Genomic DNA, 22984 nt, shown 5'->3' on the forward strand with positions numbered 1-22984 from the left:
ATCATTTACAATGATGTTTATGCTTTAAACAAGGATAAACTGCTTGCATTCAAATGTGGATAGATAATACTTGTCAAATACAGATAGATAATACCTATTATCAATAAGATTCATAGAGGCAGTCCAGTTTTATGAATCCTAGGAGTGGTTCTGTTATATCTTGATGTTAAGAAAAGAATGGAAAAAGAGGGGAAGAGGAATACATTGGGGAGAGGAGGGAGGAAGGAAGGTTAGAGAAAATCGTCTCATAATCAGGATGCAAAAGTAGACATCTGTACATACAAAGGGTGGGGGTGCCAGCTGACACTTGATTTTCACTCTAATCTGAACTGGTCAAAAGAAAAAAATGCAAACAAAACAAACTCTAAAGATATACACATATACATATATATCTATATATTTACGTATGTATAAACAAGTTATGGTATGTAAATATTATGGAATACTATTGTGCTGAACTCATATCAGCATAATGACAAACAAGATTTCCAGCAGACTGATGATGAAACATGTTACCCATCTCCTGATAGAGAGGTGAAGGACTCAGGATGAAGAATGGAACAATATTTCTTTGGCCATGGACATTTGTTTTGATTGTCTAGACGTGTTTTTCATAAATGTTGTTTTCCTTGAGTTTTCAATTTGGAGAGTGGGAGGGAGAGATTTTGCCATTAGAGTATGAGAAGGTGGATCTTGGCTAACTAAAACAAATTTTTATTTTTAAAAGAAAAGATGTGAATATGTCAAAATATTAACAGAAATTTATTTTGGTGAGAATGGGAAAAAAGTGGTTGCCCATTCATTGGGGAATGGCACAAAAATTATAGTACAGGAATGTAATGGAATGTAATTGTGGTATAAGAAATGATGAATATGAGGAATTCATGTAAACATAGGAATACTTACATGAACTAATGAGGAGCAAAGTAAGAACAAAGAAACCTATGTACAATGATAAAACTAAATAGTTGGAATGATGAAATGGAACATGGTGTAATGATAACTCTTCTTTCTTTCATTAGAGGTGAGGAATGATGTGTGTGGAATGTTGGCTATGTTGTCAGACATGTTCGGAGTGTTAGTTGGTTTTGCTGAATTTTTTTTTCATGTCATCTTTGTTATAAGAAAAGCCTTGCTAGTTGGTGAAAGATATACATATATATTTTTAAAATGGAATGAAAAAGCAAATTATATTGATAAAACTTTTTTATTTTTTAATCACAGAAGTATCCAAAATTAGAATGGGTTTTCATAGGTGATAGTGGATTTCCTCCTCACTAGTAATCATTAAATAAGGTGTAGATTATTACTTTGGGACATTCTCGTAAAGAGGATAGGTTCAGGTTGGACCAAGTCAGAGGTGTCAGACTTGTGGCCCATCAGCTATAAATGGCCTGCAAATCTTCCAAGTATACCTGAACCAGATTAGATTAAAATGTAATTGGAAAATGTTTAACAAAATAAATAAAAATGTAATATAACATAATGTTTGTGGTTTTCTAAGTCATTATGTGTCCCACAGGGATCCTTTTCTATTTAGATTTGACTCCACTGGAGTAGATGACCTTTAAGGTACCTTCCAACTCTGGGATTAGGTTATGGTCATCTGGGGCAAACGTGAGTTTTCTTCCTAAAGGAGGAATCATATGGCTCCTACTACTTTTGGAGATTTTAGATTCTTGTGAGCTCTCATAACTCTTGAAATGTGAAATGGGCTGGAATGATACAGGTCTTTTAAATTATGTTAGGCCAAATGGCATTGTATCCTCAAATGCTAGGTTCTTCCCTAAAGCAGTTTTATTTTAAATGTACCCTTTTAGAGCTTCATTGCTATTGATATGTTTGTGTACAAGATTAGATTATTTAGATACTGTAGGAAAATGTGAGGATGTCCTTAATTACTGCCTTGTCACCCTAAAAGTAAACATAGAGAAGTCCCTGGAAGAAGTAACCTTGGAAGTGAGGGTACTCTGTGTTAAAACTCTTCAACTTATTTAGTAATCATGGCATCCCTAAAAGCCATAGGCAGATATGATTAATAATAATATTTTCCTTTTTTCACAGTATTTACAGATTTGTGTTTTATGTTCTTTTAGAGGCAAAGTGATATGGAGAAAAGAGCACTATAGCTGGATTTGGTTTGAATTCCAGTTTTACTATTTGTACCTTGGGCAAATAATTTTGTCTTTCTGAACCTCCATTTTCTCATCTTTAAAATAAGGAATAATAATTCTCCACATAGGTATTGCACTGGAAGTACTTTGTAAATTGTGAAGTGATAGAGAAACACAAGCAGTGTTGTTTTCTGTCAACTAGTTTAAAAATGAATGAGGCCATTTTTCACTTGATATTTTTCTTTCTCATTAGTTGGTTTCACCTTTTCTACTGAGTGTGTGTATCTGTCTGTATATACATATATGTATATATATGTATGCATATATATATATGCTATTCAGAATTATGTTACATAGATACACTCAAGGCCTGTGCATTTCACCTCAAATACACCACCTTCTCTACTCTAACACTTTAGTGCAAGTCCCCATCACCTCACGCCTGGACTTTTACAGTAATTCATTGGTGGGTCTGCCTGCCTCAAGTCTCTCCCCACTCCAATCCATCGTCCATTCAACCACTGATTTTTTTAAAGTGAAGGTCTAAGCATCTAACCCTCATACTCAGTAAACTTCAGTGATTCTCTACACTTCCATGATAAAAAAAAATGCTATTTAGCATTCAAAGCCCTTTCCAGTCTTCATATACCTTATTCCCTAAGATGTACTCTTTCATCCAGTGATACTGGCTTCCTGGCTGTTCCATGAAAAGGACGCTCCCATCTCTTGGCTTTAGGCACTTTCTCTGACTGTCTCCCATGCCTGGAATGCTCTCCTTCCTTCGTTCTAGCTACTGACTTTTCTGGCTTCCTTTAAGTCCAAACTAAAATCCTGCTTTCTATAGGAAATCTTCTCTAATCCCTCTTAGTTCTAGTGCCTACTTTCTGTTAATTATTTCCTATTTATCCTGTAGATAGCTTGCTTCGTATATATTTGTTTGCCTGTACTCTTCCCTATTATATTGTAAACTCCTTAAGGGCAGGGACTGTCTTTTGCCTCTTTTTGTATCTCCACAACTTATATAGTAGGCACTTAATAAATGTTTATTGATGAATTATTTCAGTATTACTCATTGATATTGGTACTCCCTCCAACTCATCCACATTTTATCATCCTGTGCAATTCTTATTCAGTATCAAACTTGTTTGTTTGTTTTTTAACATTACAAGGGAACCAGTATAGCATGTGGGCCAATCTGAATTTATATATTGTCATATATCTGTATCTATATCTGTTATTTACAAAATACTACTTTTATTTACAAATTACTACAGGACTCCTCTAAATCATAAACTATAAGCGTGTGTTTTGAATATAATTCCACAGACAACATAAATATTTGCTGTATATATAATATTAAAAGATTTCATCAATACAACATAGCAGCATTGAGATCTTTTCTAGTCTCTCCCATATTGTGACTGAAAACATTTTATTGATTTTCAAGTAAGAAAAAAATCAGCAAGTTTTCTGTTGTTAAGAACATTGATATTGACTTAATACAACTTAAATGAACACTATTAAAGTAGCATCACTCAGCCAATGGTGCCCTTAAAAATGATATTTTAAAATCCTTCTTCATTTTGAATAATGCAGCTTTTTCATCCTTTTTCACATGGAAACTTTGTGACTTCTTTGGCACATTTCTGAAGTTTTATGATTTGTAAGTTTACTTAACATAAAAAGTATATGTTGTATGTTAAAATTCATGTTTCGACCTTCAGTTTCTTAACAAATGAAAGTAGAATACTACTATTAAAGTAGTTACTAAACTTTTTTGTTGTTGATTTTTTATTAGGAAACCATGAATTTGATTTTGGTGTGGATATTTTGGAAGAATATAAAAGACAAATGCATTTCCCATGGCTTCTCAGCAATGTATATGACAAATTTACTTCAGAACCTCTTGGACATGGCACAGTTAAAAAAATAGTTAATTGGAACAATATAACAATTGGCTTAATGGGACTAGTGGAAGAAGACTGGCTAGATACATTAGCCACAGTTAGCAAATCAAATCTAAACTATAAAGATTATGTTGAAGTTGCTAATCAAATATCTGTAGAACTTAAAGAAGAAGGAGCAGATCTTATCATTGCAATTACACATATGAAATGGATAAATGATACACGGCTTGCCCAAAAAGCTCAAGGAGTAGATCTTATTCTAGGGGGCCATGACCATGAATATGGAATCAAGAAAGTTAATGACACATGGATTGTGAAAAGTGGATCTGATTTTAGGAACTTGACAAAGATAAATATAAGACGCTTTGGTGCATCTTTTCAATATATATTTGAGAAATTGGACATTTTGAATCATTTGGAAGAAGATCCACGTATTAAAGCAATAGTAAAAGATTATACCCAAAACCTACAGGTAAATATTATTTTGTCGTGGATATTGCCTTGGAAATCATAGATCAGTTTAACAAAGCCTCAAAGGTAAATGTTATCACACAGTCACTTCAAAGAACATAAAATTCCAAGCAATTAACATAGCTCTATGAGGAGGCAATCATATCATAACAATTTAATTCTGTGAAGCTGGAAAAGCATGGTCTTGATTATATTATAGTTAGGTTAGTAATTAACCAATAGGTTTAAAAGATATTCTTAAGCAATAGTTATCGATTAGTCAGTGTAAGCCTTAGGGGTCATATTTCATGCTGTCTGACAGGAATTGGTCATGATACATATTCTGTTCATTAACTTTTTTGATGTACTAGATGAAGGGAATTAAGTCTATTCCTGTCACAGTTACAAATGATACTAAATTAGACATAGTTATTAATACTCTAGAAGAATTCTGTGAAATTAAAAATGATCCTAATCTGGGTCATTTGATAGAAAAAATGACTCTACCTAAAATAGGATGAAATTCACAAGGACAAAATGCAAAGTAATAGAGCAAGAAACAAAAGATAACCAACATTAGCTATAGGGTTGGAAAGAACTAGCTAGACAAAGTACTGAACAAAATAATAGTAATTGGCCAGAGAAGCTAAATATCATTGGAAAGATTGATATTTTATGTGTGGGGAAAAATCAAAATGATATTTGAAGTCATGAAATTAAATGAAAAAATCAGAATGATCTTGTGCATTACAAGAACTGGGAAAGTAGCCCTTCCTCTTTAGACCCTTTTTTTAGAGAATTATGTTCAGTTTTGATCTAAATGGTTTAAAGGTAATGGGAACAAATTGTAGACTTAAGAAAAGACTAAAAGATGGAAAATAGGTTTTTCCAAACAAAGGTTAAAGGAATTATTTTATTGATTTAGAGAAGAGAAGGTAAATTTGACTTTGGTCTTTAGATTCTTAATGGTTGCAATGTTTGTCAGTTCCATAAATCCAGAAGAACAAGCAAAAGGAAATGGAATTTAAGAGGAAAATACGTACAAATGGGTTGCTACCAGAGATTTTGAATCTAACTCTGGAGATCCTCTAGCTTATGAGTCTTGGCTATTCCAAACTTTTTCTACTCTCAAGTCATCTAGGTCACCCCTACCACCTCTGAGCAGATGACTTTACCTCCTACTTTATTGAGAAAATTGAAGCCTTCTGTCATGAGGAGAATGTAAACTTCTTGAAGGCAGGTACCAGCTTGCTTTTTTATTTGTATTCCAAGTGCTTACATGCCTGGCAAATAGTAGTCACTTAATAAATTGATTCATTAGTTGATGAGTTGTCTCATTTTTCAGGCTCCATACATTCATGTTGGAGGTGATACACTGTTGAAAGCTTCAAGGGATAGCTTCACAAGAAACATCAATGAGGAGCTAATAACATAAGAATGGGGGAAAATCATGAATGATATTGATATTCCTCAAATGGGATTGAGAGAATATCCACTAGTCAATCATATGCCTGCTTTCTTATTTTTATAAAATTTTTTGAGAATGTTCTACACATGTATTGAAGTTATTTTCCTTGATCAAAATGTGAAGAGGGCTTTTGCAAATGATTCTTTACCATAGGTTACATCTTTGTAGTTTCTGCATGGAAAGGTACAGAGAATATAATATTGTACTATGATTATTTTTTGAAATGTATTTTTACTTGATAGTGAAAAGCACAACTCTAATGACTATCTTCCAACAAGGAGCCTATCATGCATGTATTAAGATCTTAGAAGAATACTTGACAAATACAACCATAGTGGTAATTCTTTTCATTGTAGGTGTGCTTCAGTAATATTTTGCAAAAGCTTACCTATCTGTATTTTCATCAAAAGTATCCTTAATACATGTATAAAACATTCTTATAAAATTTTTATAAAAATAAGAAAGAAGGCATATGGTTCAGTAATTATTAAAGTCCTATATCATCAACTGCCTATTGGCAGTATTCAAAGTAGATGTTTTGTAGATATCTCAAATTAAACATGTTAGAAATAGAGCCCATTATATTTCTTGCAGGCCCATCCTTCTTCTGAACTTCTCTATTTCTGTTGAGGGTACCATCATCCTTCCAGTCTCACAGATTTGCAACCCTGCCATTATCCTTGACTTCTCATTCTCTCTCACTTTGTTTATTGAATCAGTTACTAAATCTTGCTATTCCTGTCTTTACATTGCTCACAGCCATCTCCTTTCTACTACTTGTACAACCCCAAACCTTACATTAACTCTTGCTTGGACTGTTGCAGTGGCTTCCTGCTCTTTCTCCCTCAAGTCCCTCCCCACTCCAGTCCATCAGATATATGGCTACTAAAGTGATTTTCCTCAAGTGCAAGTCTGACTGTCATTCATTCTTCTTTTCGTTAAATTCAAGTAGATACCTAGTGCTTCCAGGATAAAATAAAAACTCTCCTTTTTTTGATTTTCAAATCTTTTAACAACCTGGCCCTAGCCTATCTTTCCAATCATTATACATTACTTCCCTTCCTGCACCATACTGCCTTGCTAACCTAGGCTTCTTGCCATTCCTTTCACATGGTACTCCATCTCACATCTCTTTACCTTCACATGGGTTTCCCCCCATTCTTAGAATGCTCTCCTGCCTCACTTTTACCTTATAGAATTCCTTACTTTATTCAAGTTTTACCTCAAGCACTATCTTCTGCATGAGACCTTTTCCAATTTCCTCAACTGCAAGTGCCCTTCCTCCCTAACCTACCTTGTATTTACTTTATATTATTTCTGCTTACAGTGTTTATATATGTATATATGTGAATATACTTATGTATACAAGTTATCTTTCCCAATAGAAAGTGAGCTCTTCGAGAGTAGAGACTATTTTGCCTTTATAAATCCTATTCCTAGCACAGTGCCTAGCACATATTAGGTATCAATCAATTAATTAATTATTAAAGCAAGGCATAGAACAAGAGATACAGTTTCACCAAAGGTATTCACTATTGTCATGGAGGATGTTTTAAGTTTGAAATGGAAGAGATGCTTTGTAGTGGTGAGGTTCTTCAGATGCTTCTTTTTACAGATAATATTCTATCAATTGCCTCAAGCCACAGAACATTATAGAGTACCCTTAATTAGATTTATGATTATTCAAGAAATCTACCTTATGATCAATATAGAAAAAACTAAAAGGATTAAAAATGCCTGTGTGTTAGATATTGCGTACAATTTTATGGCCAGTCCATTGAGTTCCTGCTGGAACTCTGGTTAAAGTTTGGATGCTTGGGGTGGGGGATGGAGGAAGGACCTTCACTGTCCCCCTGTTCCTGCTAGTCCCCTAGATGTGTATAATAAATGATATAAGGTATGTGTAATTTAGGAAATATATTATCTTAAAAGTATTTTGGGCTAGTTTTAAGTGAGAGATAACAGATTTGACAACCTGAGTGCTGTACTGATTCCCTCAGAGTATAAAAAAAAATGGAAAAAAAAACTTGGAGGAAGATCTGGGTGGAATAAAATAAACAAGAATAAATAAATTGTGGAATAAATAAACAAAAATTACTTAGGAATAGTAGGCCCAAGTGGTTTGCGATTAGGACCATTAGCTAGAATAAACATATCATTGAGTAGGTCTGTTAAAATATTGAAAAATTATATGGGGTCTCCAATTCCCCCAATTAGAATGTGCATTCTTAGAGAAAGGGACTCGTAATTATTATTTTTATATCAGCAGTGCCTTTGTACTGTCTTGTAGATAATAGGTAGATTCTTAATAAATACTTATTTAACTGAATTGAGCATATAGTTTTCTATTCTTACTGGTTAAGAAGTTTTCTTTCTCTCAAAGTTGGGCCAGATAATTCCACTAGGTTCAATTCAATAAATTCAGTGAATGTATATTAAATGCCTACTATGTGCCAGGCACTGTGCTATACATTAGGGTTATAAATGTAAGGATGAAGAGAAAGAGAGAGAGAGAGAGAGCGCAGCAGTCTCACAGGACCTCAAAGGGAGGCTAAATAGATATCTCTGGCCTCTTCTTCCTCTCATCCTTCTCCAAAGGAGACTTTCATTGCTCCCAAGAGAGGAGGCAGGAAGTTGGGGCAAGGGGTCACTCTGCTCTCCTCATAGAGAGGTGGTACCAAGCTAGAAGTATATCTGTCTGCTCTTTTAAATATTTGTCATCTGGGGGATATGATTGGGTTCCATCTAACTTTTGATTGCTTTGTTATTTGGAGGGGGAAAGGGGACCCCAAACTCCACATTTCAGGGAGCCAATAATAGGAAAGAAGATATTTTCTTTTCTCTTCGTCTCTGGTCCTTCAAATCTGTGCTAGTTTTTGTTTAATGATTATTCAAAAGATTCCCTTGATGATTCGCTACAGGAGAAAACTGTTTTTGCCTGCTTTGTGCTTATATCTGGAGCTGAAACCCTGTAGTGTCTTCAGGGTCACTAGAATTGTCTCAGATATTCTGGGTGCCCTCGAAGTGAGCCTAAGACATGGATATTTTACCTGTCAGGTAAATTCCCAAGCAGGTTCAGAAAGTATATCCAACCTTTCAGTTTTCTAGAAGACCTCTGTTAATCAAATTCCCCTTTACCCTGGATTATCTCAGGTTTGATTTCATCAACAACTCTACCTGAGTATCTTCCTGAGTCACTTGGGCTGGTCAGAGGACCTTAAAATTGATCTTTCCCTTCAGAGTATGAACATTGAATGTGGTTACAGAATTTGGGAGCTCCCAAACTCATCATGGTCCCAACTTGAACTTTTATGGGCTATGGGACAATGTGAAACAATTGCATGATAAATTTTACTTTCCAAAATAAATAGTGAAGTGCTAAATCTGTCCTTGTTCCTGGTCCTGTTAGTTGGATCTTGGGACCTCCTTTTGGGTCAAAAGATGAAGTTCTTTTATGATTCATCTACAGTCCTAATGAATGAAGGTAAACTCATTTTTATCAGCCATTACAGGTTTCCATAAGATTAGATTTCTGTTTTCATGGGTACTGTTAAGGAGAAATTTAGAAAACTTTGAGTAGATGACATTGGTAACTATAAATAAAATAATTTCTACTTTAGTTTAATATGTAGTCACCATGGTGTAATGGAAAGAATACTAGCCTAGAGACATTGGTTCTAGTTTAGACTCTGCTAGCTATGTGTCCTCTAAAGGACTTAACCTTTAGAAGTCACTTAACCTTTTAATGACTCAGTTTCTTCATATATAAGACAATGGATTTGTATATCTCTGATCACTTTCAATTCTAAAAGTATATAGTTTTTTTTACTTGAAGAAAAACTCACTTATGTTATTTTAATATTTTATATAAATATAAAAACTTTTTGTCATGTTATAAAAATAGTTTTTCTCAAGTCTTAATGTCATATAAAAGGGCTTGAGCAGTATCGATTGTACTACATAAAATAGTTATAGAAAATTATGATTTACTTTAATACCTACATTTTTTACAAATATTAAATGATAAGAAAATCAGAGGATAAAAAGAAAGATGTTTAGACAGTATTAATCACACATGGAGCAATTTCATCCCTAGTTTGGTTGGTTTACTTTTCTGGTTTTTAGGACTAAAGATTTCTAATATTGTTCCTACATTACCTTCAGTTTTTTTCTTAGTTTCTCAGTCATCTTTTAATGAGGATTTAACTCTTAATCTGTAAATTCATCATCAGTTTATTCAACAAATATTTATTGAGCACTTACTGTTACAAAGTGTCTTAAACTTCAATGTCTGTTTTATTTTGTTTCTTTTCACAAAATATACAAAATAGAAAGAAATGAAAGTATAATCATAACTTTTACTTGACCTATTGAAGGTCTGTCATTGACATAATTCTTCTGCCAATAAAAAAGTACTTTTAGAAATAACATTTCTAATGAGATATTTCTAGTATAGGTCAAAATAAATTAATAACTCTTTAAGGAAGAAACAAATTGGCTTTAATGACTAACATACTTTTAAAAAAAGCTTATCTTCCCATATATACAAAGTATTTAACCCAGCCTTGTAGGCCTGCACATTCTTTATTAGCTTTGGAAAAATGTTTCCCATATAATATCACATTTAATAGCGTCAGGCTCCTAAGGAAATAATATGCTAATACTGTGGGTAGTATTTTAAAAGTTAGAAATGCTTATACACAGATTGACGGTTTAAATTCAACCTAATTTCTTTTAGCCCATAGATATGGAGATCCTTCATTTTAAAAAAATCTGTCTTAACTTTTTATTTTATATAAGTCAGATCTAGTAAGATTCCACTTAATAGGCAGAGATGTCCAGCATACTTAGCTGTTCAGGATAGCCATCAACCTGAAAGTAATTTTTAAAGCCTCTAAACATAAGAAGTGACAGGAGAACTTGAAAAACCAAAGACAGGGAAGTGATAGATGTCATAGTGTTGTCGGGTGGTTAAAAAAACAGAAGCAAAGAGAGTCTGGTTAGTGGACAGCATGAAAGAAGTTCCACCTCTGCCCAAGCTCAGTGGTGCCACAGCCTGCTGGGAAATGGCAGGAACACGACAGTGAAGAGAAAAGAAAAGTTGAAGGGAGAGAGCAGTGACAAACAGGGTCAGCGAATAGCAAACATGGTGCCAGGGCTAGAGATGAGGAAAGGCAGCAAAGACAGGAAGTAACAGGGAAAACAGAAGGTGTCCCAAGGTGGGAGAAAGAATGGCATAACAGCTTAAGAATGATAAATATAGAATTAAGGAGCCTCCAAAACACAATAGCCCTCAATGGTACTACTACATACCACAAAATTGATCATAATATAATGCCCCTGAATCAAGAAAAGATTTCATTATATTCAATATGCAGTGTTTAATAAGGCAAGAAAGTATGTAATTTGGTTAAAAAACATTTCCATCTTTAGTAGTTAAAAAGGTTTTAGAATTTATAGAATTAACCTTCAGTTATCTAGAAATTTGGTTCATTACCTAGCCATTTTTGATAACTGAGGTATTAGCAATACTTAATTTCTTGTGATATGTATTGAAGAAAGGCATTGTTGGGATTCTTAAATATATGTTAATAGTTAATATGTTAATAGTTAAAATGTTAATATGTTAATAGTTTCTTTTTTCCTGTCCTAGTGTCCACTTTCTGAACATTTTATATAGCATAAGAAAAAATATTACATTGGCCCTTGTTTCACAATTATCTTGGTATTCTAATGCTCTATATATTCATTACTGTGCTCCCTTTAAGTGTTTTGGAGTAAGGATTATTAAAATATAACCTTAAATGCCAGAAGGCTGAGTAATAATTGTCCTTTGTTAAGAAAGTTGATAAGCTAAATGATCCTGGTCTGTAAGCCTCTTCCTATTCTGGCCTGAAAATAAAGCCCTTTGTTTGGCCTATAAATCTAGTGATTTATCTACTTTATGATAATCAGAAATTTGGTGTCTATTCTACCTAAAACTTTCTGTTAATAATAGAGATGGAATAATAATATATTTAATGAATTTAACAGGAAATATAAGGTGTTTAACAGGAAAAAAGTTAGGTGACATTGCTGAGATCTAGGCTAGGCAGTAGTAAAACTTAGGCAAGATTTTAGGCTATAAAAATCTCGAAGAGTATTTGTGGGAAGGTCATTGCATACATACAAGATTGCAATAAAGATAAAATTGGAGGAATGAAAATGTTCATGTATTGGCATCAGAAAACTGAGAAAGGAAAATAAGTCAACATCTTGGTATCGTTAAATGTAATACCTCCGCTATTCCAAGGGCAGATTCCAGGATGAAAACCCAGAAAATATGCTTTTGTCTAGTATTTTGCCATCTTAGTGTTTGCCTAGACTTCTGGCACCTCTGTCCTGGTTCTTTGGAACTCAAGTTGGTTTCTTGGAAACCTCTCAGAACATTGAATCTAATTTTGTCTTAGGTGTTTGTAAGACCACTCTTGGTTTTGATTTATTTATTAGGAAATGGATCTCCTCTCAATTTTTCCTGGATCTGTAACAAAACTGTATCTAATGGGAATTTCTAAAACCTGAGTGTTTATTAGACTGGTCTAGTAAACTAGCATACTAGTCTACTTAGTTTCTAACCCTATACAAACTCTCAACCTAGGAATTTTCTGGAATGTGTTACAATGTTTAGGAAGCACTGGGATCTAGAAAGTAAAAAGGACATAAACTATTCTGTTTTGAGCTTCAGAGAGATTTATTTTAAAAGGAAAAAAAGACTGATAGAAAAATAGAAGAAATAAGTTAATTTTAGATAGCTCTTTCTTTTTCTTTTAGTATATGTTAAAAGAAGTTCTCTGTCCAATTGACATGGAATTAGATGGACGTGCAATTACTGTAAGAAGATCAGAGAGCAACCTGGGAAATCTAGTAACTAATGCAATGTTGGAAGCTACTCATGCTGATGTAGCACTACTTAATTCAGGTGGTTCTATTATTTAACTTTTTAAAAATGTTGATCAAATTTCAAACTGATTTTAAATTGAATACATATGTTGGCCAAGCTTCATACTGTCATTTGGACTATTATTAATAAATGTAAAATTACTATTCAGAAATACCTTCTGTCACTTCTGTGGGATCAGATTTTAATTTGGTATACTTTTGCTATGCTAAACTCTATCGATTTAGAATTAATAAGTAATTTGTTATATTTGTAAACTTAAACTTCACTTTCTCTTTGATTTGACTTTTGCTAATAATAAGAATTTTGTATTTAATTTATTGTATTTTCCATAAAGATTGTTATGATTCTCCTAAAAGCTGTAGATTTTGAACTCGGTGTACAGAAGTCTTGTTTGAGAATCATTAGATTTTGAGGTGCTTTTGGATGACTTGAGAAACTTAATTTAACTGAGAAATCTCAGTACAACTATTCTTCTGTCTTATTACCTTTACTTAATCATGTGATAATAGGGAATTGGAAAGCTAGATTGGTTTCTTTAAGCTAAATAGTGAATCTTTGCTTCTACTCTGTACCCTAAAAGTGGCTTGTCCTGTAAATTTTTCTATGTGTAGTGATAGGGACCCCTAGGTTGAAGTTGGGATCTCTGCATGATTTTTACCTTCGAAGAGAAGAGAACTAACCTTGTTTTGATGAGGACTGTTAACAGTATATCATATAATCCAGAAACCTAGATAATGACTTGGCTATTCTGAGTTACTTCTGAGTTGAAAAATGCTGTAATTTCCTGATGACATCATTTAACATTTGTCTTACGTCAACCTCTTTAAAAGCCCATTTCCTCTAAGGACAGAAGAAGCAATGATTGTAAGCACCCACACAAGAAATTTAGACTTGAGATAGAGAAAAATATCCTATTTTTAATAGTTATTTGCATATTAGAATAACTTACTTGGAAAAGTTGTAGAATCTCTTCCTGTAGAAGTATTTAAAAAGTTAACTTCTTATCAGTTTGGGGAGCTTTATATGTAGTAGGGGAAAACTGGAGATTTAAGTCCCTTTTATCCCTAGTAGTCAATGATAATTAGGCATAAAGATTAGTAGATAGTTTTTAAGTATAACTTTCTTTAAAATAATTATGATATAGTTCTTAAACTGACAAATTTGGGGAAAATAGTGGAGAAATAGTTGGAAAGCATATTTCTGACAGTGTGGTACAGAGAAATCAGAAATGTTGAACTTTATGAAATCATTGAGTTGAATCTTTTTCTGTTAAGAATCAAATCAAGAAGTACATTGTTTTTTACTGTAACTATTATAGGTACTCTTCGTTCTGATCGAATACATCCAGCAGGGGATTTCACTTTGCATGATCTTTTGGCTATTCTTCCCATAGTGGACCCAGTTCTAGTTGTCAGAGTAACAGGTGCACAGCTGCTTGAAGCACTTGAAAATGGGGTTTGCAAATACCCAGATCTTGATGGGAGGTATGTATAATATATTTCTGCTAGCTGTCTTTATATTTGGAATAATATACATGGAAAAATGTTGTAAATTTTAGGGTGCTTTTAAAAAAAGTGGTTTTATTGTCCATTTAATTATTTTTAGTTAGGGTATGAAATTAAATACATGTGAAATTAAATACATATTAGTCTTTGAAAAAATGCTTATTTAAATTTAGCTATGACTATCCAAAGCCAGAGACCAGAAGGTCTCAAATATTCTCTCAGTGAGCAAATACTTGATCTTCTTGCCAAATGAAGAGAGATGGTAGCCAAGGGTAACATTTGTTTAGAGTACAAGATCATTTGCAAAACATAACAGAGTGTAATGAAAGATTATTGATAATAACACATCATAAAATAATAAAAAGCATTTGGAAAAGATGCTAGAAAGGTTGGAATGAGACCCAGCAAAGCCAGATCATTCTGAGAACATTTGTATATGAAACAGAGGACAACGGATATGTGTGAAATGGAACAGGTCTTCCACTATTTCTGTGGTGATTTGTTTTTATCATTAAAGAGAGTAGAACCACTGCCTTTGAACTTCATCACATCAGTACCTGATGAACTATCTGATAAAATGTCAGGGTCATTTAAAAAGATGAAGACAGGAAACAACTCCAGCATTTTCTATATACATTTGTTTTGGTTCAGCACTAACACAATTTTAAATTCACTAAGGGCTTGATTTTTAAGGTGGCTTAAAGGGGAAGATTACACAAGAATAAAAAAGATCATAGATCTATTTTGCACTATTACCAAAAGCATCAATTTAGGAAATATCAGCAAGTACTGAACCATATACTTATTTTCATATCTCTCTAAAATATGCATGTGAATGTTCTATATAAGTATCAAGGCATATTCTTGATGAAAATATGAGGAGATGAACAGGTTTTCACAGAGTTGTTTGTTTTTGTTTTTGAAGTAAGAACATCTTACAGGTATGTAATTGACTAAGAGGTACAGAAGATAGAAAATGCCATTGTATCTAAAACTTTAGAATGAGAATTTCTAAAAACTGAGTGTTTACCAGACTGGTGAGCATGCTAGTTTTCTTACTAGTTGATTTTTGAAAAATGATCTATAGGGCAAAATGTACCCTTTAAAGCTGTTTTTGAAAAAGTACTTTTCCATGAATTATGTTAAAGTAATATGATATTCCATAATAGATATGACCATTAAGATAAATTTCTTCAAAGATATGTGAAGTATCAGCCCCTGTGAGATACTAATATATATATGTTAACAATAAGTATTTGTCAATATCATGGAGGATACCTTGGGTAAATCCAGATTTTATTGTCTGTTGACACTGAGGCTTTCCAGATACTCTGGTCTACAGATTACTTTATGATCATTTTACATGTCAAGCTGCAAACAGTATAGACCTGTCTGGTAAGATCCGTGATTGTTCAATTGGTCCTACCATATACACTAGAAAGCATAATAGGTGCAGAACATAGCTTGCCTAGATTCTGACATGTAGATGGATAGAGAGTCTGTTGAATTACATCATTGATATATTTATCTTGGATAGGAACTACCAGTGGACAATGACCTGTGTACATAATTAAATAGGAAATAGAGATCAGGCTAGTTCTTATTTGGGACTCTTAGTGAGCCCAAGCTACTTGTTATTGACAGAACACACCCTAGTTATACCATGTGGCTGTTGTTTGTCCTTTATTCTTGAAGATGACCATGACATCAGGAAAATGATGCCATGATTTGCATATGAATTGGATTTAAGTGAGGGAGGGCTGTGCAAAGACCAGCCTCTATTTCTCCTCTGGAGCCATCTAGGTGCAGTGGCACGACATAGATCAGGATGACTGGAGATGGCCCTGGATGTAGTGGGAGACCTTGGACTTTTTAAGTTAAAGTCTGAGTTCTCACTTTGACTGAGGTAATTACCCATTCAGTGATTAAGGCTAGGTAAGAAATGAGCCAGGGAATGGTCTGTTTGACTAATGAGACATCACAATGTCAAAAAAAGAATCTGAATTGCAGATGACAAAAAAGGTTGTGGAAAATCATAGTTAATAAGTAGGTTGTAGCATATGAGAAAGACACTATTGGGGATTTGTATGATTGGAAAATGAAGTGGATCATGTAGTGAGAGTAGAGTTTGACATCACAAGTACTGTACTAGTATTCACAAAATGTTAAAACTACTGGATCAAGGCCTCTCTGATGCTTTGGTAGGCCCTACATGGAGGATTTATATAGAACATGTGAAAAAGAAACATAGAATGTGAAGGTGTGGATAGATTTTGATCTATATCTTTACAGCAAATGTCAACACCAGAGAGATTCATTTAAGTATGCAAATACCTCCAGTAATCTTGACTTATTTATCATTTTGAGAGATAGTGGTAATTTTCTGTATCATTAACAGAAATGTATGTAATAGTAATAGGAGTGAATACAAGTTTATAAAGGAAGTAAGCCCTGATTTACAGAAAGGTTTTATAGAAAACTGTTTACTTTTATGTATGTTATATCAATTTTTGCCCTAATATTAAGGATTTCAAGCTTATTTTGCTGGAATACCTATACTAAAATTTAGGCAGTTTAGGGTGTGGTGTTTAGACTGTCCTGTATATATTATTGTATTTTATATCTCAATCTCTGTATTCTGAACCCATGACTTCTCTTTCAGGAGGATAGCATGTTCTATCTTGAATCTCTGGAACTGTCACAGGTCATTGTGTTAATCAGAGTTCCTAAGTCTTTACAATAGTTAGTTGTCTTTACAATATTACTCTTAATGTATAAATTCTCCTGGTTCTACTCACTTTGCTCTGCATCAGTTCATATGAGTCTTCTCATGTTTCTTTGAAGCCATCCCTTTCATCTTTTCTTACAGCACAAGAGTATTCTATCACATACATATACTGTAACTTGTTCAGCATTCCCCAATTGATGGGCACCCCTCAGTTTCCAATTCTTTGCCACAGAAATAGTTACTATAAATATTTCTGTACATTTGGGTCCTTTTCCTGTTTCTTTGATTTCTTTCATCTTACTAGGTATAGACTTAGTAGTGGTGTCATTGCATCAAAGGGTATGCAAAGTTTAATAGTTTTTTTGGCGGCACATAGTTATGAATTGCTTTCTAGAATGGCTGGACTAGTTCAAAAGCTAATATACTCGTCTTTCTTGAGAAGTATAATGTCTACAACCATGGAGGTGATAGATGCATTGTAGTCTCACTCTGTTCAGACCACATCTAGACTGTTATGTTTAGTTCTGGCGACCACATTTTAGGAAAGCCTGGATCAATTGGAAAAGCATCCTGAGAAGGGTATCCAGGATGGTGAAGGGTCTCAATAGTCATATAAATATAAGGATTAGTTGAAGGAACTCAGAGTGGTTAACATGGAGAAGAGAAGACTCCAAAGGGAGTCTCATAAGGGGAGCATATGATAGCTGTCTTTTAAAGTATTTAAAGGACGGTTACAGAGAAGAGGGATTAGATTTGTTTTCTTGGGCTCCAGAGAGTAGAATCCTTGTTAGCAGTAGCGAAGAGGCAACTTTAGACTTGATAAAATGAAAAAAAACTTTATAACAATTAGAGCTTTCCAAGAATGGAGAGGCTTGGAAACTGGTAGTAGATACTCCAACACTGGAGACCTTCAAGCAAAGGCTGAATGACTTGTTTGGCATTAACATTGAGGAGAGTCTTTTGCAAGTATAGGTTCGATAAGATGATCTCTGATGTCTTTTCCAATTTTGAATATTGACATTGAGTGTTGTGTTCATTCTTTTCCCCTTCTAGCCCATCTTTCACATCACTGACACTTACCCCACCTTATGAATATATATAGTTTTATACAATTCCTCTGCTTAAAACCCTTCACCAACTACCAAATAAAGTTTGTCCTACTTATCCTGGCATGCAAAGTATCCACAATCTGCCACCACACTATCTTTCCAATTTTACGTTTAATTCTCTTGTATTTAATGCGTCCCACACTTTGGACAAACTGAACTATTTGCTGATCCTCCCCACCACGCTACCCTCAGTACGTAATTTCCAATTTCATTCCTCCATTCTTTTTCCCAATTCCATACCCTTTTGCCTACCTGTTAAATTTCTATCCATTATTTAAAGTTCAGCTTAAGTGCCATCTTATCTTCTTCATGAAACCTTTGATCTTACAGTTAGTCCCAGCCTTTCCCTGCCAAGTCCTTACAGCACTTTGCAGGCACCTCTGTTAGACATTTAGATATTTGCATATGTCATTTTTCCCTAGTGGAAATTACATTGCATTGGTTCAGAAAGTATACCCTTATATCTCTCCCAGTATCTAACATAATGTTGTGCACACAGTAAAGACTTAATAAATAGTTGTTGGATTTACTTTAAAGAAATCCCTCATAAATTTGCCTCTTTCCTTTTAAGATGAAACAATAAAGCTATAAAACTCTTATAAACCAGTAAATCTTGGTTGCCTTTCTATAAATTTAATTTAACAAGTTGACTTTCTAACTTTCCAGAGAATCACCATTTTCCCTTGACATTGGTACCCTTTGACTTGAAAATAAGTAACTATCATTTCTGTATAACTAGCATAGTGAACTACAAGTATCTACTTGTTAGCTTGTATTCACTCTTTTAATTTGCACTGTTTTGACAGAGTATGACAAGATTTTCCTGATCTTTGTAGGAATTTGTGCTAGCCTATTTGCGGTGTAGCTTGTTTTAAAGCTTGAAAATATATTACCATGTGAAGAGGATTTTTTTTGCAGCAGTGACACCAGGTTATAATTTTCTCTAAGTTCTTCATATTATTTGAATTTAAACAAAATTCCAGGCATGAATAACAGTAAAAAAATCCCAGAAATGTGTAGAGGACAAAAATCCAAGTAATGGACCTATGGCCTCAGATGTCAATATACAAATACACAAAGTCTGAGTAAGAAGGAAAATGAATTATAGCTTCTAACTCAAGGAGGCAAATTCAACATCAGATATATCACTGAGACTTGGTAGAAGAGGACACCTAACTAGACTATGGCTCTGGAAGGGCATTATTATTCAAATAATAGATTAAAGAAGTTTCAAAGTAGCATTGTATATTATTTAAGATATTCATGTGAGGAAATCCAGGAACATGGGTGGGGGGAAGAAGGTATAATATGATGGAGAACATTTAGATGAAGATGAACAGAGACAGAAACAAAATCAATTCTATTTTCAGAATATATTATAGACCAGAGGTGTGAAACACGCTGCCTTTACACCACACAACTCCTGAGTACTGCTCAAAACAGACTGAAATGTAATTGGGAAGTATTTAATAAAATAAATAATAATATAAAAGGACATAGATAATATTAATATGTAGTTTTCTAAGTCAATAAGCAGCTCTAGGGATCCTTATATAAGGTTTTGTCGCTCCTGTTTCTATTTGAGTTTGACACCACTGTTATAGACCACCTGGAAAGAAAGGAAATAGATGAGTTCAGGAAACAGATCACAGAGTGAGCACAGAGACATGATGTGGCACATAGAGATTTTCTTCACTTACCCTGATTTCTGCTAGGTTTCTCTTTATCAAAAATAGAACAGTAATTTTAAAATTTGCGTTGCTTTGATTATTATTTCATACTTCAAAAGGAACTTCTTTATCAGATTTTCACCAACAAAGAGGAATGAGTTCTTGGGATGGAATTGTTGAGAACCTTGTAGGCATGCCACTAGTCCGTCTTGAAAGTTGTGATAGAAAAAGAAAAGAAAGCCAGACATTATTTGACATACTGTTTAGATTTGGGAGAAGAGATTTCAGAGTTTATAGAGAAAGGATAGATAGAATTTTATAGACTAAGATTCTTCAGAGGAAATCAGTCCAAGAAAGAATTTCTGAAGACACACACACACACACACACACACACACACACACACACACCCCAAATTCTTGGTGGGGAGAAAAAGGGGATCCAGAGAGCACAGGGAATTCATTAATTCAGAATTTTAAAAGACTATGAAGAAGTTAGAAGCAAGGACAGGTAATAGAAGATGAATATATGAGAGAGTGCTAAAGCTTGGGATGAGATGAGGCTAGTGAGGAATTTCAAAGTTTGGAGAGAGAGAGAGAGAAAGAGAGAGAGAGAAAGAGAATGAGAGAAAGAGAATGAATTTAAAGATATTTTGGGGAAAAGAGCATCAAGGAAGGGATATGAGTGTAACTTGGAATGAATGGAATGATAACAAATTATGGAGAGAAGACAGAGCTCCTCAGTTCCTATTACACTTCTCTTGTCTCTTAAAGAGATAAAGCAAAATCTCTCCTCTCCAACCCATCCTCCATACAGCTACCAAAGTGATAAGACCTAAAGCACAGATTGGATTATTTCACTTGCCTGCTCATTAAACTTCAGTGGCTTTCTATTATTACTTCTGGGATCAAATATGGATTCTTCTGCTTGGCATTTAAAGTCATAACCTGACTCCAGCCTACTTTCTAGCTTTATTATATATGATTCTCCTTCACACACACACACACACACACACACATTACAGTCTAGTCAAACTAGCCCTCCTTCTGTTGCTCACACTTGGCATTCCATCTTTTGTCTCTTTGTCTTTGCACAAGCAGTTTCCATTGTCTGCAATGCCCTCCCTACTCATTTCCACCTCTGATCATCTGTAGTTTCCCTCAAAACACACTTCACACATTATATCCTAGAGAAGGCATTTCTTACTACCCCCAGCTACTAATGCCTTCCACTGAAATTACTTTGTATTTATTTTGCATATATATTTGTATCAGTTTTTATATTGTTCCCCTCACAGAATGTAAGCTCCTTGAGGTTAGGGACTGTTTAATTTTTGTTTCTTTATCCTCAGATCCTGGCACATATTAAGCACTTAGTAAAGCATACTTATTGATTAATCAGCCTACAAAATCATAGGTCCCTGGTATTTTAACATCTTTTTCTTGCTCAGGAAAATGATCTTTGTAATGAATAGGATATAACACAAATGGCTAATGTGGAGTTGATAACCAATGTGAGTAGGGAGATGAGAGAGAACTTAGCTGCCCTTGATATGTTTGTCACTGGACCAGAATGTACAGATATGAGTGATTGCTAGGCCCCTGCTAATGGTCTTTGAAAGATGATGGAGAACAGGAGACATATCACAGGTTTGGAGATGGGAAAATCTTCTGATTTGCTTAAAAGAAAAGAAAATGGAACCACATAAACTCCAGGCCATTAAACTTGACTTTCATTTCTAGACAAAAATTCTAAAACAGAGATTATTAGTGAATATCTAGAAAAGTTAGGCATGATTATGGAGAGTCACTGTGCCTTAATCCAGAACAGTTCATGCCAGACTAGGCTTGTTTCCTTTTTTGATAGTTTACTAGATTTGTAGATGAAGGGAATACTGTATATAGCTTATCTAAATTTCAGTGGAACATTTTAAAAGTCTCCTATGCAATTCTAGTTGATGTGATAGAGAGATGTAAGTGAGAAGATAATACACTTACAGGGGATTTGGAACTGGTTGAATGGCTAGACCCAAAAGGTAGTTGTTAATAGTTTGAGGTCAGATTTGAAGGGATTCCCCAGTGGAATGTCTCAGGGGTCTGAATTTGAGCTAGTGTTGTATAACCTTTTTATCAATGACTCGAATAAAAGATTAGATGGCATATGTATCAGATTTGGTAGGACGAATAACTAAAATATTAGATGACAAGGTCAGGATCCAAAAGATTTTGACAAACTAGAACACTGGGTCAAATCTAAAAAGATGAAATTTAATTGCAACACTTGAGATTAAACAAAATTCATAAATATGAGAGAGATATGACTAGACAGCAGTTTATCAGAAAAAGATCTGGACGTTTTAGTGGCTTGCAAGCTCAATAGTAGTTAAGAACTCCATATAACAACTAAAAAAAAGCTAACTATCTTAGACTGTCTTTTGTTATGGTCAGACCACATATAGAATCTTGTGTCTAGTTTGGGGTGCAACATTTTACAAAAGACATTGATCTGCTGGAGAGTATTCAGAGGACTATCAACATGCTGAAAGGCCTGGAAATTGTGTTGTTTAAGAATCAGTTGAATGAATGAGGTATGTTAGCCTAGAGAAACGGATTAAAAAGAGCTGCCATATCCCCTTTAAGTGTTTAAAGTACGGACTATGTGGTAGAAAGATTAGAGAATTCTGTTTGGCCCCAGGGAGCAGAATGAGAAATAATGCACAGAAGCTGAAAGAAACAGATTTGGGTTTGACCTAAGGAAAAACTTCCTAACCATTTTTTTTGAGGGTACAGAGCTGTGATTTCATTGTTACAAGGAATGTCCAGTGAGGAAACTGTCTGTACTAGTGCAGATAGACAACTTATAGTTTTCGGTTTCCTGGGTCATAGGGAGGTTAAAGGACTTGCCCAGAATCATGTGGTTACTCTGTGTAAGAGGCACAGCTTGATCCTGAGGTCTTGACTGTGAGGTCACTTCTCCAGCCCCTGTCCCACACTGCATCTTCAAGATCTTAAGGCAAATCTTACCCATTTTGTATAGCTCTAATTTGAACAATTCAGAGAATCATAGAATCTTTTACTTGGAAGTTATCTCAGAGA

General features: G+C 34.3%; 1 protein-coding gene across 1 annotated transcript in view; it reads left to right on the plus strand.

The window, feature by feature from the left end:
• LOC114044112 (5'-nucleotidase-like) overlaps positions 1-22984 on the plus strand; it is a 67079-nt gene that overhangs the window by 17922 nt on the left and 26173 nt on the right. Inside the window, exons 3-5 of the mRNA XM_027863398.1 lie at positions 3913-4493; positions 12750-12897; positions 14198-14363. Of these exons, the coding sequence (XP_027719199.1) occupies positions 3913-4493; positions 12750-12897; positions 14198-14363 (895 nt within the window). The remainder of the gene's footprint in view (positions 1-3912; positions 4494-12749; positions 12898-14197; positions 14364-22984) is intronic.

The sequence above is a fragment of the Vombatus ursinus genome, unplaced genomic scaffold, assembly GCF_900497805.2.
Source record: "Vombatus ursinus unplaced genomic scaffold, bare-nosed wombat genome assembly UNPS02014772.1, whole genome shotgun sequence".
NCBI lineage: Eukaryota > Metazoa > Chordata > Mammalia > Diprotodontia > Vombatidae > Vombatus > Vombatus ursinus.